The sequence below is a fragment of the Pseudophryne corroboree genome, chromosome 6, assembly GCF_028390025.1.
Source record: "Pseudophryne corroboree isolate aPseCor3 chromosome 6, aPseCor3.hap2, whole genome shotgun sequence".
Lineage (NCBI taxonomy): Eukaryota > Metazoa > Chordata > Amphibia > Anura > Myobatrachidae > Pseudophryne > Pseudophryne corroboree.
The window spans coordinates 809,593,841-809,607,876 of record NC_086449.1 but is presented as its reverse complement, the minus strand read 5'-3'; the positions used below and the strand labels follow the sequence as shown (position 1 = coordinate 809,607,876).

General features: G+C 46.8%; 1 protein-coding gene across 8 annotated transcripts in view; it reads left to right on the top strand.

Annotated features, from left to right (window-relative positions):
- AGBL3 (AGBL carboxypeptidase 3) overlaps positions 1-14,036 on the top strand; it is a 169,944-nt gene that overhangs the window by 21,021 nt on the left and 134,887 nt on the right. For all 8 annotated transcript variants that reach the window (XM_063929025.1, XM_063929026.1, XM_063929031.1 and 5 more), the window contains one exon: positions 1,854-1,905. In XM_063929025.1, coding sequence (XP_063785095.1) covers positions 1,854-1,905 — 52 coding nt within the window. The remainder of the gene's footprint in view (positions 1-1,853; positions 1,906-14,036) is intronic.

Below are 14,036 nucleotides of genomic sequence, written 5' to 3'. Positions count from 1 at the left end.
CGGGCAACGTGGGCATGCCTGGACCGTACGGGGGGTGGGGGTGGGGGCGGGCCGTGGGGGCTGCACTGGTAGGGATCTACTCTTCAAGTACAAAAGCATTGCCGCCGTGCCATGCTTTTGTACTTGTGCGGCCGGGTAGGGCCTGACATGCTGGGCGTCCCCCCACATGTCAGGGAAGTTGAACGTAGATGTGCTAAATTTAGCACATGTACCATCAGGTCTGAATTAGGCCCCATATCACATCCCACAATGAATCCAAAGTGTTTCTCCTGCTGGTGGGAACTTTAATAGTGTTCACTCTAGGAGTGAAAAGGGGCAGGGCGCCGGACTCCGGGGGCACATGCCCGAAATGGGGGGGGGCATGCAAATTAGGGGGCGTGGCCACGTCTCCGTCATTTTAAGGGGCGGTGCGGCCCACAGATGCTTCTATAGAGAGCGTCTGTGGCCGGCGACGTCACTGTTGGGGGCGTGCCCAGCACCTCCGTCGGTGCTGGGCTTCCCCCAGCCCTCTCCCAATGCGTGAATGGATGCCGCGCGCATGCGCACGGCATCTATACACGCCGGGAGGGCAGGGAGCGGGCGGCTGTTCTAGCAGGGAGCGGGCGGCTGTTCTAGCAGGGCGCCGCAAAAGGGGCAGGGCGGGTTTTGCCTGGTAAAAAACGGGCAGGGCGCGGCGCCCTGCTAAAACAGCCTAGAGTGAACACTACTTAAGCGCAACATGTCCAACCGCTAGTGACGAAAGTCCAATAAAGTCTTCTGCTACAGTAGCTGCAAAAGCAACTTTCCCTGCTGCCTCCAGGGCACTGGTTGCCCCATCCAACCATCTAGAAGTAACAAAATCCACCTGGCGACATTAAAGAAAATGTTAAACCCCCAACAAATAAGAACCCACCAGGACAGTTATAGTAACGGCACATAGGAGATGACTAGGTGAGAAGGAAGTCCTATGGGCTTAACCTCAATGGTCAGCATGCCTTGAACCCTGCTCAAGTCACAGCCATCTAACCAGTGGCCCCCAAACTCTCTCGGAATGCAACGCCCTAGGCTTTCTGTCACAGCACTCCTAGGCCAATGGTTTCTGTACATTGCCATGTATATGTCCACCAAACTCTCCTGAACATGCCATGACTTCCTCGTGTACCCCTACCAATACCCACCAATCCCTTCATGCCCTCAGACCTCATACCCATACAACATTCTGTGGGCTGAACTGATATTCAGAAGAACGCAGCCAATTCATTTACTAGGTGACATATGGAAATACAATTGTACTATTTGTGAAATGAGCTGTCTGCTACCGCTACCTCCTATTTCTCCTCATCTAGTTGTTTTAAACATACTTGCTAACTTTTGGGACAATTTACTAAGCTTTGGAGAGAGATGAAGTACCAGCCAATCAGCTCCTAACTGTCATGTTACAGGATGTGTGTTGAAAAATGATAGTTAGGATCTGATTGATTGATTGGTAGTTTATCTCCATCCATTTTATCTTTCTCCAAGGCTTAGTAAATAGACCCCTCTATGGATAGTGGTAAGCACAGAGTCGGACCATGGCGTAGTGCCCCAACTTGCAGTACCACATCCCGGGTGGCAGCCATGATGACGCCATCTGCAGTGAATCACATGATCACACCCCCACGTTGGCTGGGATCTGGGAAGGATCCCTGCTCTCGCGGGGGTTAGAGAGGACTCGCAGACAATAGGAGATTGTGATTATAACTACATCCACAGTAAAGTTGACCAATGATTTTCTCTTCTGGTTTCAGATGAAAATGTCCATGTGTTAGAAGAAGTTATTGTATAGCACAATGCAGAATATTACACGTCATGTTTATGTCCTTCTCGTTGTGTAGGATGAAGACCCTTATGAGTCGGAGACGGTTTCCCCCTATGAGTTATACTCAGGTAATTTGGATATACTAAATACATATGCAGTACATATATGAATGATCCCATGTTGTATGTACTCCCATGTACTTTATACTGTGAGAGAAAGTTATTAAAACTGGTGCAACGGGAAAAAAGTAGTTGCAACCAATGCAATGTGTGCATGCAATGTGTGCTATAAGTTTTTATCTATGGGCAACACCACATTATCCCTCGATGTGTGTCCTTCCTTTTCTACCGTCACTGCCCTAATATGATTATGTACAGCACGTATCAATGTTTTGTCATGTCCATACGCAATGGTCTGGCTCCTTGTGATTGAGCTTAGAGATCTTTTTCCATCTGGGAGGTTATTTACTAAATGCCAAAGTATAGTATACCACAGCCAACCAATCGGGAAATAGCTTTTATCTGTCTAGTGCAAGTTAGACCTTGTAAAACAGCATTTAATTGGTTGCTATGGGTTACTGACAACACATTGCTGATACACTGAAGATCTCCTATATCTGCATTCCTATTTAGATTATGTAGCGTTATAGACACCGTGGTTCATGCAGCAGGTTTATCCAGCGCAGGATAATCCGACCGCACATCCACCCACTTGTATACACTGCTTCATGTGTCCTATAAGAGCAGGGAAATTGTCTCTTGGATTGTATGTTCCTATCTTCTGTTCCTGTCATTCGGTGTAAATGGTTTGCGCCATAATCTCTTCAGTGCTTGAACCGTGGTGAGCGAAACGAGCCCGCGAGGGTACAAATTTGGCTCAGATATGGTGAAACATACAAAATGACACAGAAAAATATATTGTGTCGACCGTTTGACTCTGTCGACCTGTTGACTGATTTTACTGTAGATCTATTGAACCGCACCCTAAAGTAAGACCGTACCCCCTCCTCATCTATTGCCTTCACATGCATCTCAGGGAAGCACTGAATTCCCTGCGTGCAGCAGTGATATAAGCACATCTCTCTGTATAAACCTGTGGCCTTCACCGAGCTGTAAGAAACGCATGATGAATTGTGCGCACTGTGCTCCAGCTGTAATCGTTATGGGTTACAGTCGCTGAAAGCCGTCTTGGAAGAGACATTTCTTTTATTAAAGTGTTTTAGTATGAAGGCTAGTGATTCACTACATTTGCCCTTATCAGCGGGGATCTGTCACCTTCATATCAGTTTGAACCAGTGTTTAAAAACAGTTTAACTTGGCTTCCTTTAGGGGCGATTCCGTTCTCCCGTTTTTACACATAATAAGGCTTGCAAAGATTCCAGGAATACGGAATTTCTGCAGTGGGGTACATTGGTTTCCACAGGGAAACATCAGGGTGTAGAGATGGAATCTTGATCCAGGCACCAACAACCTCCCAGGATGCATTGGGGCCTCCTCTATAACCCCGCTTCCAGGCACTGTGAGCTCAGTTTCGAGTTGGTGCCCTGCAGATCAGGTTACTTAACAGGGGGGGCTGCATTGGGCAGCCCTGAAAAAGCTTTTAGATGACTTCAAGAGCTGCAGCACTTACATGTCAGGGTGACATTCTCTGCTGCGGCTCTGTCACCTCCCCAGCAGCGTCGCATATTCCCGCTGGCTCTGTTCCCAGGTACTTGCGGCGGAGACGCTCCGGCTCTAGGCACACGATCGCAGCGCTCTCCTGGTTCGCGTGGCTGCTACAGAAGGGAGGAGGTAAGAGGGTCCCCCAGACGGGACCCGCCATTAAATCGCGTTCCGACCGCAGTCTAAGGAGACGGAATGCGATGCTGGCGTGGACACTGTAACCGAGCAGGGACCCCACTATATAGGAGTACAGGTCTGATATATAAATATCCTCTTTAATAAGACTCCATAGTACCAGGTGGTGAGGACCAGCATAGGGGAGAAGGCGCTTGACCTGTAGCCCCTCCCCCAGCTCCAGGCGCCATCTACTGCTGGTGTTCCCGCCCTGGAGCTGCCTTACACTCTCCCTCACTCCCTGACTGAGACGCTGGGCGCCATCTTGTAAGAATAGCTGCGACTGGTCTCCGGGACTGCAGGGCAAGGTCTCCTCTGTAAATCCGTCTGTACATCAGCGCCGTGATTTTATAGACACTTAAGTATTCTACCTGTCAATATTAAGACAGCGTTAGTTAAGAACAAATGTACCTGTGACAGAATATATTGTACGAGTATTCTCATATATACATCCGGTCTCATAAACTCAAATAAATGGTCACTGTTGACACAATACAAACACTCCCTTATTCTTATAGGGTGTCCGCTATCCCCTAAGTATTTGGCATAGGTACGATGCCTTTTAAAATTAGATAGGAATGGGGGGATAGGGGTATCGGCGACCAACGGTGTCTGAATAAATATAAATATCTATGAAGAAATGGCATAAAAAGATACGTAATAATGGGATAAAATTTTTAACAATTAATTTATTTCCACATATAATAACAACATAAAAGGATACAGCTATAAAATGAGATGGACTAAAATAGAGGGAAGGGAATAGCAAGACACTGAATATTGCGGTATCCGTTCAGATGGTCGACCATGTTATGGTCGACAGTCATTAGGTCGACCACTATTGGTCGACATTGACATGGTCGACATGGACGACACATGAAAAGGTCGACATGAGTTTTTTAACTTTTTTTTCTTTTGGGGAACTTTTCCATACTTTACGATCCACGTGGACTACGATTGGAACGGTAATCTGTGCCGAGCGAAGCGGTAGCAGAGCGAAGGCACCATGCCCGAGGGGACGCGGTGCACTAATTGGGGTTCCCAGTCACATTACGCAAAAAACGACATAAAAAAAAAGTTAAAAACCCATGTTGACCTTTTCATGTGTCGACCATTTTCATGTGTCGACCATGTGCCCATGTCGACCATGTCAATGTCGACCAATAGTGGTCGACCTAATGATTGTCGACCATAACATGGTCGACCATTCATACCGGAACCGAATATTAATAGAGGGCTAAAACCATAGATTTAAATAAATAAATAAAAAATGAATAAAAAATGAGAGATTCCTGCTTATCTTAGTATGGAGAGTCACATGAGGTACATCCAACGCATTTCGTCTGTCTGACTTCATCAAGCGGCTGCTAAGAGTGCTTTGCTCCCAAATACTAATCCTTCTGCACAGAAGGCAAAAGGTACCACTTTTCGCTCCTTTCAACCTCAAGGGAAAGCAAAAGGTCAGACATACCCGAGACAATCTCGTGCTCCCAAGACCACTAAGCCCAAGGTCAAACAATCCTGGGCTACCCGTCGGCCTGCTTCTAAACACGACAAGCCTGCTGCATGACGGGGCAGCCCTCCCCCTGGGGGACCCCAGGGTGGGAGGCCGACTTCTGCGATTCACTCAGGTCTGGTTGTAGACCACTTCAGACGCATTTGTGCGAGAAGTTGTCTCTCACAGGTACGCAGTCTCAAGAGATGTCCCCCTCACCAGTTCTGCGCAGCGGTTATCCCTTCAGATCCGTTAAAGGCTCAAGCTCTACAACTGGTTGTGCATTCCCTCCTGGATACAGGAGTGGTGGTGCCGGTACCTCTATCCAAGAGAGGCAGAGGATACTACTCGACCCTGCTTTTAGTCCTGAAACCCAATGGGGCTTTCCGGCCTATACTCAACCTCAAATCACTGAACAAGTTTGTGAGATTGTCCAAGTTCCGTATGGAAACACTGCGCTCAATTGTACTGGCCATGGAACCCGGAGACAATATGGTATCCCTGGATATACAAGATGCTTACCTGCATAAGCCTATTTCCATATCACAACAGCAGTATCTGCGTTTTGCTATTGGCAACCATCACTATCAATTCCAGGCTCTGCCGTTTGTACTGGCCACGGCTCCTCGGATCTTCACCAAGGTTATGGCCGTGATTACGGCTCATCTCCGTCGCCAAGGGAATCGGGATCCTGCCGTATCTGGACGACTTGCTGATTCTGGCAAACTCCCACGATGTTCTCCTCAGTCATCTACAACTGACGGTAAACATCCTGCAAGCCCACGGGTGGCTTATCAACTGGAAGAAGTCCTCGCTGGTCCCTGCTCGGAGCATGGTGAACCTGGGGGCACTGCTGGACACATACAGCCAACGGCTGTTTCTGTCTCCAAAGAAGGTCCTGAAACTTCAGGACATGATCAGATACTTCCTCTCTCACCCAAGAGTGTTGATACACTCGGCGATGCAAGTACTAGGCCTCATGGTGTCGGCTTTCGACACTGTAGAGTACACTCAATTTCATTCCCGCCCTCTGCAGAGGTTAATCCTACCTCATCAGATCAGGTCTCACATGATCTCCTTAACTGCGGAGGTTCGTCTGTCAGTGACCTGGTGGCTACAGGACCAGCGGTTAAGCAGGAGCCGTCCCTTCTGGATCCCCAACTGGGTCTTACTGACTACGGATGCCAGTCTGAGGGGTTGGGGCGCCGTGTTGGAGCAACACACTTTCCAGGGTCGGTGGACCAAAGAGGAATCACTCCCGATAAACATTCTGGAATTGCGGGCAGTGTTCAATGCTTTGTCTCTCGCCCTGCCTCTGTTACAGAATAGGCCTGTTCAAGTACGGTCAGACAACGCCACCACGGTGGCATACATAATCCATCAAGGAGGCACTCGAAGCCGCATGGCATTGATGGAAGTATCAAAAATCCTTTGTTGGGCGGAATGCCATCTGCCAGCAATAACGGCAGTGTTCATTCCGGGAGTCCTCAACTTGGAAGTGGATTTCCTCAGTCGTCAGGAAGTGCATGCCTGAGAGTGGAGTCTTCATCAGGAAGTCTTTCAACTCCTAGTGGACAAGTCGGGCCTACCAGATGTAGACCTGATGGCTTCTCGACACAATCACAAAGTTCCGGTCTTCGGATCAAGGACCATGGATCCTCAAGCAGCGTTCGTGGACTCACTGGCAATTCCACGGAACTTTCGGCTGCCCTACGTGTTCCCTCCAGTGTCTCTCCTGCCCAGGGTGTTATGGAAGTACAAACAAGAAGGAGGGATACTACTTCTGGTCGCTCCAGCTTGGCCCAGATGGCATTGGTTCTCAGACCTGGTTCTATCGATAGAGCATCCTCTTCTTCTTCCTCAAAGCCCAGACTTCCTCGTTCAGGGCCCTTGTGTCTACCCGGACCTGGCCAGACTGGCTTTGACGGCGTGGCTCTTGAAGCATCACTCCTGAAGGCCAAGGGATTCTCTGAGGCAGTTATCCAAACTATGCTGAAGGGTCTGGAATCCTTACTTCACCTGTTGTGCTGCTAAGAATTATGACGCATACAAATTCAGAACTTCCAGGCTTTTCTGCAACAAGGCCTGGACTTAGGCCTTCGGGCTTTCGTCTGGCCCCCCTTAAAGGTTCATATCTCTGCCTTGTCTGTGTTTGTTGTAGAGAAAAATTGCGTCTATTCCTGACGTTCATACTTTCACTCAGGGTGTTTTTTATTTTTATTTTTTATTTTTTATTGAGACATCATGGATGATATATATAAAAATAATGTTGGCATTTTAGCAATCGCAATAAAACACTTTACATTTGAGCATTATGCCATTAATTCACATAGTATCATAATAAAGTAATAAAAGATAATACACAGTATACAATCATTCTTAGGAGTCACTCGTGTTATTATAAATAATACAAATAGCCTTGAGGGGAGCCGTCATCAACTCCCAGTTCTCAAACCAAGGATATAGGTTGGTCTAGTGCTGCTAATCTAGTCTGATACCACGTGGTGTTATTTAAACTATTATGAATTTGCAACCGCGTGGTGAGGGGTAGACTGGAAATATAAGATTCCCATAAAGTGAAAAATCGACCCACTCATTTACCCTTATCCACAATAGCTTCTACCCAGTCCATCCGGAATAGGTGGTGCAATTTAGTTAAAAATAAAGGTGTCTGCGGAGGCGTGGTGTCTATCCAACCCTGAAGTATCGTCTTTTTCCCCGCTGCACTGAGGGCTACCAGTAAATTTTTACATTCTGATGGCATTCGGAGAGTAGGATCGATAATACCCAAAATCGCCCATTCAGGGGTAAATGGCACAAAAGTTATCAGTTGAGCCTCTGCGTATCTTCTAATGAGATGCCAAAAGTATTGCGCAATGGGACATGCCCATAAGCAGTGATAGGTATCAGCTTCACTTTGGTGGCATTTTGGGCACGAGTGTGTCTCAGACGTTCCCATATGGAAACGCCGCAATGGGGATAAGTAAGTGTTATGATATATACAGGTTGAGTATCCCTTATCCAAAACGCTTGGGACCAGAGGTATTTTGGATATCGGATTTTTCCGTATTTTGGAATAATTGCATACCATAATGAGATATCATGGCGATGGGACCTAAATCTAAGCACAGAATGCATTTATGTTACATATACACCTTATACACACAGCCTGAAGGTCATTTTAGCCAATATTTTTAATAACTTTGTGCATGAAACAAAGTGTGTGTACACTCACACAATTCATTTATGTTTCGTATACACCTTTTACACACAGCCTGAAGGTCATTTAATACAATATGTATGTATTAAACAAAGTTTGTGTACATTGAGCCACAGAAAACAAAGATTTCACTATCTCACTCTCACTCAAAAAAGTCCGTATTTCGGAATATTTCGTATTTCGGAATATTTGGATATGGGATACTCAACCTGTATTTAGAAATAATTCTGTGTACATACTCGCAGGCAGGACCTTCCGGGAATATAATAAGGCTTTTTCCATCACGGGTATAGTCAGACCAGGAAAGTGAGTCAACCATTTGGACAATGCCGCCTGTTATAGTAGCATGATCCAATATTGTTCTTAAGAATGTATAATGTATAGATATGGCTTTATGACTAGGTACCGGGTGTAGTAAAAGTCTGTCAAGGGAGTTTGGCCAATCTCCTTCCGCAAAATGTGTAAGACTATGTCTGACAAAAAATTGTGTTTGCAAAAATGGCAGGGGAAACGGGGTAACCACAGCATGTTTTGTAGATACCTCAGAAAAGGGTAACAGGCGGCGGTCCTCCGCGGATACCAATGATCGAACCGATGTTATACCAGCCTCTCTCCACATAGTAAAGGGGTGAGCAGCCATGCCGTCTAAGAACTCAGGGTTTTTGGTTAAAGGTAGATGTAGGGAGTAATATTGGTTTAATTTCGCGTTGTGGCGCAAGATGTGCCATATTCTCCTGGTAGACCACAAAAGCGGGTTTGTTTTAATATGGTCTGGAATTTCCTGATCATGTTGGTAGAGGAAACACGTTAAGTCTATGTTCGTTAAAAAGCTCTGTTCCAAGGACGTATTTGTGTAAACAGAACTCTTTTGTAGCCAGTCCCTTAAGTGTCTTAAGAGCACGGCCTGATTATACACTACCACATCAGGAAAATGAATCCCTTCATTGGATTTGGGTTGGACAAGCTTACGTAAAGCTATACGTGCACGGCCTCCCTTCCATATAAAAGTTCTGATAAGTTTATTAATCAATTGCGTATCCGTTTTTGTCAGCAATACAGGGAGCGTTTGCAGTGGGTATAATAGGTGCGGTATAGCCACCATTTTAAGTAGATTGGCCCTGCCCAAGTATGACAGCGGCAAACGTTCCCAACCCTTAATATCATCAGTTTGGATATGTATGGCTTTGCTCACATTAAGCTTGTACAGTTCTGATATATATCGTGGCACCATAACTCCTAAGTATGAGATGTATGTTGATACCCAGTGCAGTGGGAAATGTGATGTACAGTGCGGACAGGTGGTATTGCCATATAACAGTAACGCTTTAAATTTGTCCATGTTGATACTAAAGCCCGAAATGTGGCCAAACAATTGGATTTTTTCCAAAATAAGATGAAGGGAATGCTCGGGGTCAGAAATATAAAGAAGGGTATCGTCGGCAAAGGCTGATAACTTCATTTCCTGCCCGCCCACTCTTATCCCCCGAAAGGCCGGCCAATCCTGCAAGGTTCGAAGCAGTAGATCAAGAGCTAAATTGAATAATAGTGGTGATAGAGTGCAGCCTTGACGGGTGCCCCTCTCCAAAAAGAACCGTTGACCCCTAATCCCGTTTATCAGGAGGGAGGCAGATGGTTTATTGTATATATAATGAATGTAGTTAATAACACTCAGGGTGTTTTATGGATTCAGCCTCCCTATGTCCCTCCTGTGGCTCCATGGGATCTGTCTGTTGTCCTGAATGCCCTGCAAGAGTCTCCATTTGAACCTGTTGAATCAGTGGACCTTAAATGGCTCAAGGTCAAGGTCCTGTTCCTACTGGCTATTGCCTCTGCTAGTAGGATGTCAGACCTAGGCGCTCCATCCTGTCGTCCACCCATTCTGATATTTCACTGTGACCGAGCGGTTCTTAGAATTCGCCCTGGTTATTTACCTAAGGTGGTGTCATCTTTCCACCTTAACCAAGAGATTGTGGTTCCGGCCTTTATCTCTTCTGATTTGTCCTCCAAAGAGCGGTCTTTGGATGTGGTAAGGGATCTCCGTATTTATGTGGAGAGGAATGCCTCTATCAGGAGTGCAGATTACCTTTTTGTACTTTTTGGTTTTCACAAACTTGGCTGGCCAGCGAATAAGCAAGTCTTGGCCAGATGGATTAGAATGATGATTGCACAAGCCTATGCGCAGGCTGGACTTCCAGCTCCTGCTGCTATCAAAGCCCATTTTACTCGGTCTGTTGAACCTTCTTGGGCGTCCCGCTGGGGCGTGTCCGCTGAACAATTGTGTAAGGCGGCTACGTGATCCTCAGTGAACACGTTCATTAGGTTCTATGCCTTCGATACTTCCGCCTCCCAGGATGCTTCCTTTGGCCGCTGGGTTCTCATACCCGCTACGGCGCGTCCCCTCCCATGAGGAACTGCTTTAGGACATCCTCCACGTATTCCCTGTGGAACACAGTGTACCCCGCCGTAGAAAAGGAGATTTATGGTAGACTTATCATGGTTAAATCTCTTTCTGCAAAGTACTGTACATTGGTTCCACAAGGGCCCACCCTGACGCACCTAGCTTCTATGGGTTTGTATGGCATTAGCCTCTAGACCCTTCTCCTGTCGTGAGAACATGGGGGCAGATGTATTAACCTGGAGAAGGTATAAGGAAGTGATAAACCAGTGATATGTGCAAGGTGATAAAGGCACCAGCCAATCAGATCCTAACTGTTAATTTACATATTGGAGCTGATTGGCTGGTGCCTTTATCACCTTGCACATATCACTGGTTTATCACTTTCTTATGCCTTCTCCAGGTTAATACATCTGCCCCATGGTTCTATGTGACTAACATCTACCTTCTCTTTTACCTGCTCCTGCATTGGACTGGTTAATGAAACAGCTCACAGTGCCTGGAGGCGGGGTTATAGAGGAGGCCCCAATGCATCCTGGGACAGTCTAAAGCTTTAGCCTGTTGGTGCCTGGATCAAAATCCATCTATACACCCCCAATGTTTCCCTGTGGAACCAATGTACCTCGCAGAAATAGATTCAACCATGGTAAGTCTACCATAAATCTCCTTTTTATCTTAACCCCATTCAGTTCTCACTTGTTTTCTGGTACAGTTTTATTCAGTTTATTGCTCTTGTAAGTTTATCATGCATGCAATAAGTTATTACTGGCAGGCTGGCGAGAAGATCCAGGGCCTTTAGGATCAAGCAGAAATGTGCTTGAATCATACACCGGTACACAGGTTTGGTATGTGAACCCTGTCTGTGTCGGTCATGGTGACCGCCGGCATCCCGACAGCCGGGATCACCTATCGAATGAGAATGCCGACAGAGGAGGTCAACCACTTTCTCTGTTACGCTGATCCCCGAATAGCCCTCATGCACGTCGACACACACTATATACTTGCGTTCAACTCTGCAGCCGTCCCCAAACTGTACAGAATTTTAGGAGAAAAATGGGAACGTTTACATGTATGTAGATCATGAAGTGTTCACAGTTTGGACCTTAACATATATACTATTATTTACATAGAGACATACTATTTTGATTTCATTATTATTACCAGTTATTTATATAGCGCACACATATTCCGCAGTGCTTTACAGAGACTATTTGTCCATTCACATCAGTCCCTGCCCCAGTGGAGCTTACACTCTATATTCCCTATCACATGCACACACACACACATTCACACTAGGGTTTATTTTGTTGGCATCCAATTAACCTACCAGTATATTTTTGGATTGTGGGAGGAAACCGGAGTACCCGGAGGAAACCCACGCAAGTACGGGGAGAATATACAAACTCCACAGTGAGGGCCATGGTGGGAATCAAACCCATGACCTCAGTGTTGTGAGGCAGTAATGCTAACCATTACACCATCCGTGCTGCCCTTTTCATGTATAGTTTTATGTATTTAACCCTTTCCAGCTTGGGCGATGCTCTCATAAATAAGGACTTGAATACGGATGTAAATGCTGTAGACCTTCGTTATGTGGTAGTCCCTGTGGCCACCGTGTACTGATCCATTTAAGAACATTTCATAATCCCTTTCATCCCGTAATAAAACACTTTGTATTTTCTGTTACGGTTTGCCAAAAAGTTTCTGTGCTGCGCTGGCAGAGAAAGCCCCGCAGTCTAGTTCCCAGCGGTGGCGACATTTCCAGCCACCTGCATGTTACACTAATCACACGGCGGCGGAGGTGTCCTTGCCACACACTCCTTCCTCCTCGCTGCTTTACACCGCGCCCGGCTTTGTAGCAAAAATATAATGACTGTAAACTGCGGCTTCGCTCAATGTTATTGTCATCAGTAACTTCAACAAAGAGCCCACGTGGAGACATCAAACCTTTACGTTGAAAGATTCCATCCACTTCCAAATGTATCATTGAATGATCAATCCCTTAAAACCGCATGATAGCAGAGGCAATTATCCATCGTGCGACCTGGAGGGATGGGCTGTATAAAGGGAAGGCTCAGACTGCAGTTACAATCCGGGAACAGGAAACTGTGCTGTAGCCATTAAAAGAGAGCAGGGTGTGTAAGCGGGGTGTTCGCTTCCACAGCAAGCAGAAGTTAGGATATAAAAGACAGAGAGAAAATATTCTTGCTACATTTTCACGTACAGCTTTAAGCGGGGGTTATTCAGTATCGCCCATCAGTCCTTAATAAAAGCTGCGCAAATTGAGTATGCCCCCATTGTGACAATTACTCCAAGGGTTACAACGATTGGTGACTGATTAACCCCTTAAGTGGCATGCCCGGAAAATCTCCAGGGCCTGATCCACTGAAGAGACTGGATATCCCAAAATTTCTGGGGCATGTCCAGCGCTGCTCCCCCACCTCCCTCCCCCTCCTCCACTCGCGGGGTGGAGTTCTGTGAAATGATGCAGTTGTGTCATGACATCACAACGCGACCGCATCATTCTGCAAAACTCCGCCCCCCCTCCCCCAAGCGGAGTATGAGGGAGGAGGGGGAGAGGTATTCAGTGCTGGCAGGCACTACCAGTGATACTTACCCTTGGCAACACGCATTACCCCTGGTAACGAGCATTACTCTTGGCAACGAGCATGGATCCCAGAGCATGAAACCCCTGACAACGGACATGACACCCAGCACGTGAAACCCCTGGCAACGAGCATGACACCCAGCATGTAAAACCCCCTGGCAACGAGCAAGACACCCAGCACGTGAAACCCCTGACAATGAGCATGACACCCAGCACGTAAAACCCCCTGGCATCGAGCAAGACACCCCTGGCAACGAGCAGGTCATTTAATTTAAAAACCCACCCTGGGAGGTGTGACATAGTAAAAATAAAGTTACCACTGAAGGGGTTAAAGGGGATGGAAGCACCCAGCCACAATGCAAGATGTGACACAACAGGCTAAGGTGGGGGGGGGGGGGGGGGGAATCAGCATCAGATGTCCCTATATTTGGGGACAGTGACTGCATTGAATGTAATGGCCCCATGAATGGGTAATTTTGTTCTCTGAATCACCTAGTGAATGACCGTCTGCTGCCTTTTTGGGGGCAGAGAGGGGGCGACAGCAGCATCCGTTTCCCAAAATGGAGACGTGCTGCCGCCGTTTTGGGGGCAGTGGTGAGGATAGAATCTCTATTGGAAGACTGAGCCCCTTTGTAGGAACTGCGGCAGGAGGTATCCACTTAGATCAGACACCTCCTGCTGCATTACCATATTAGTGCTGTAAAAG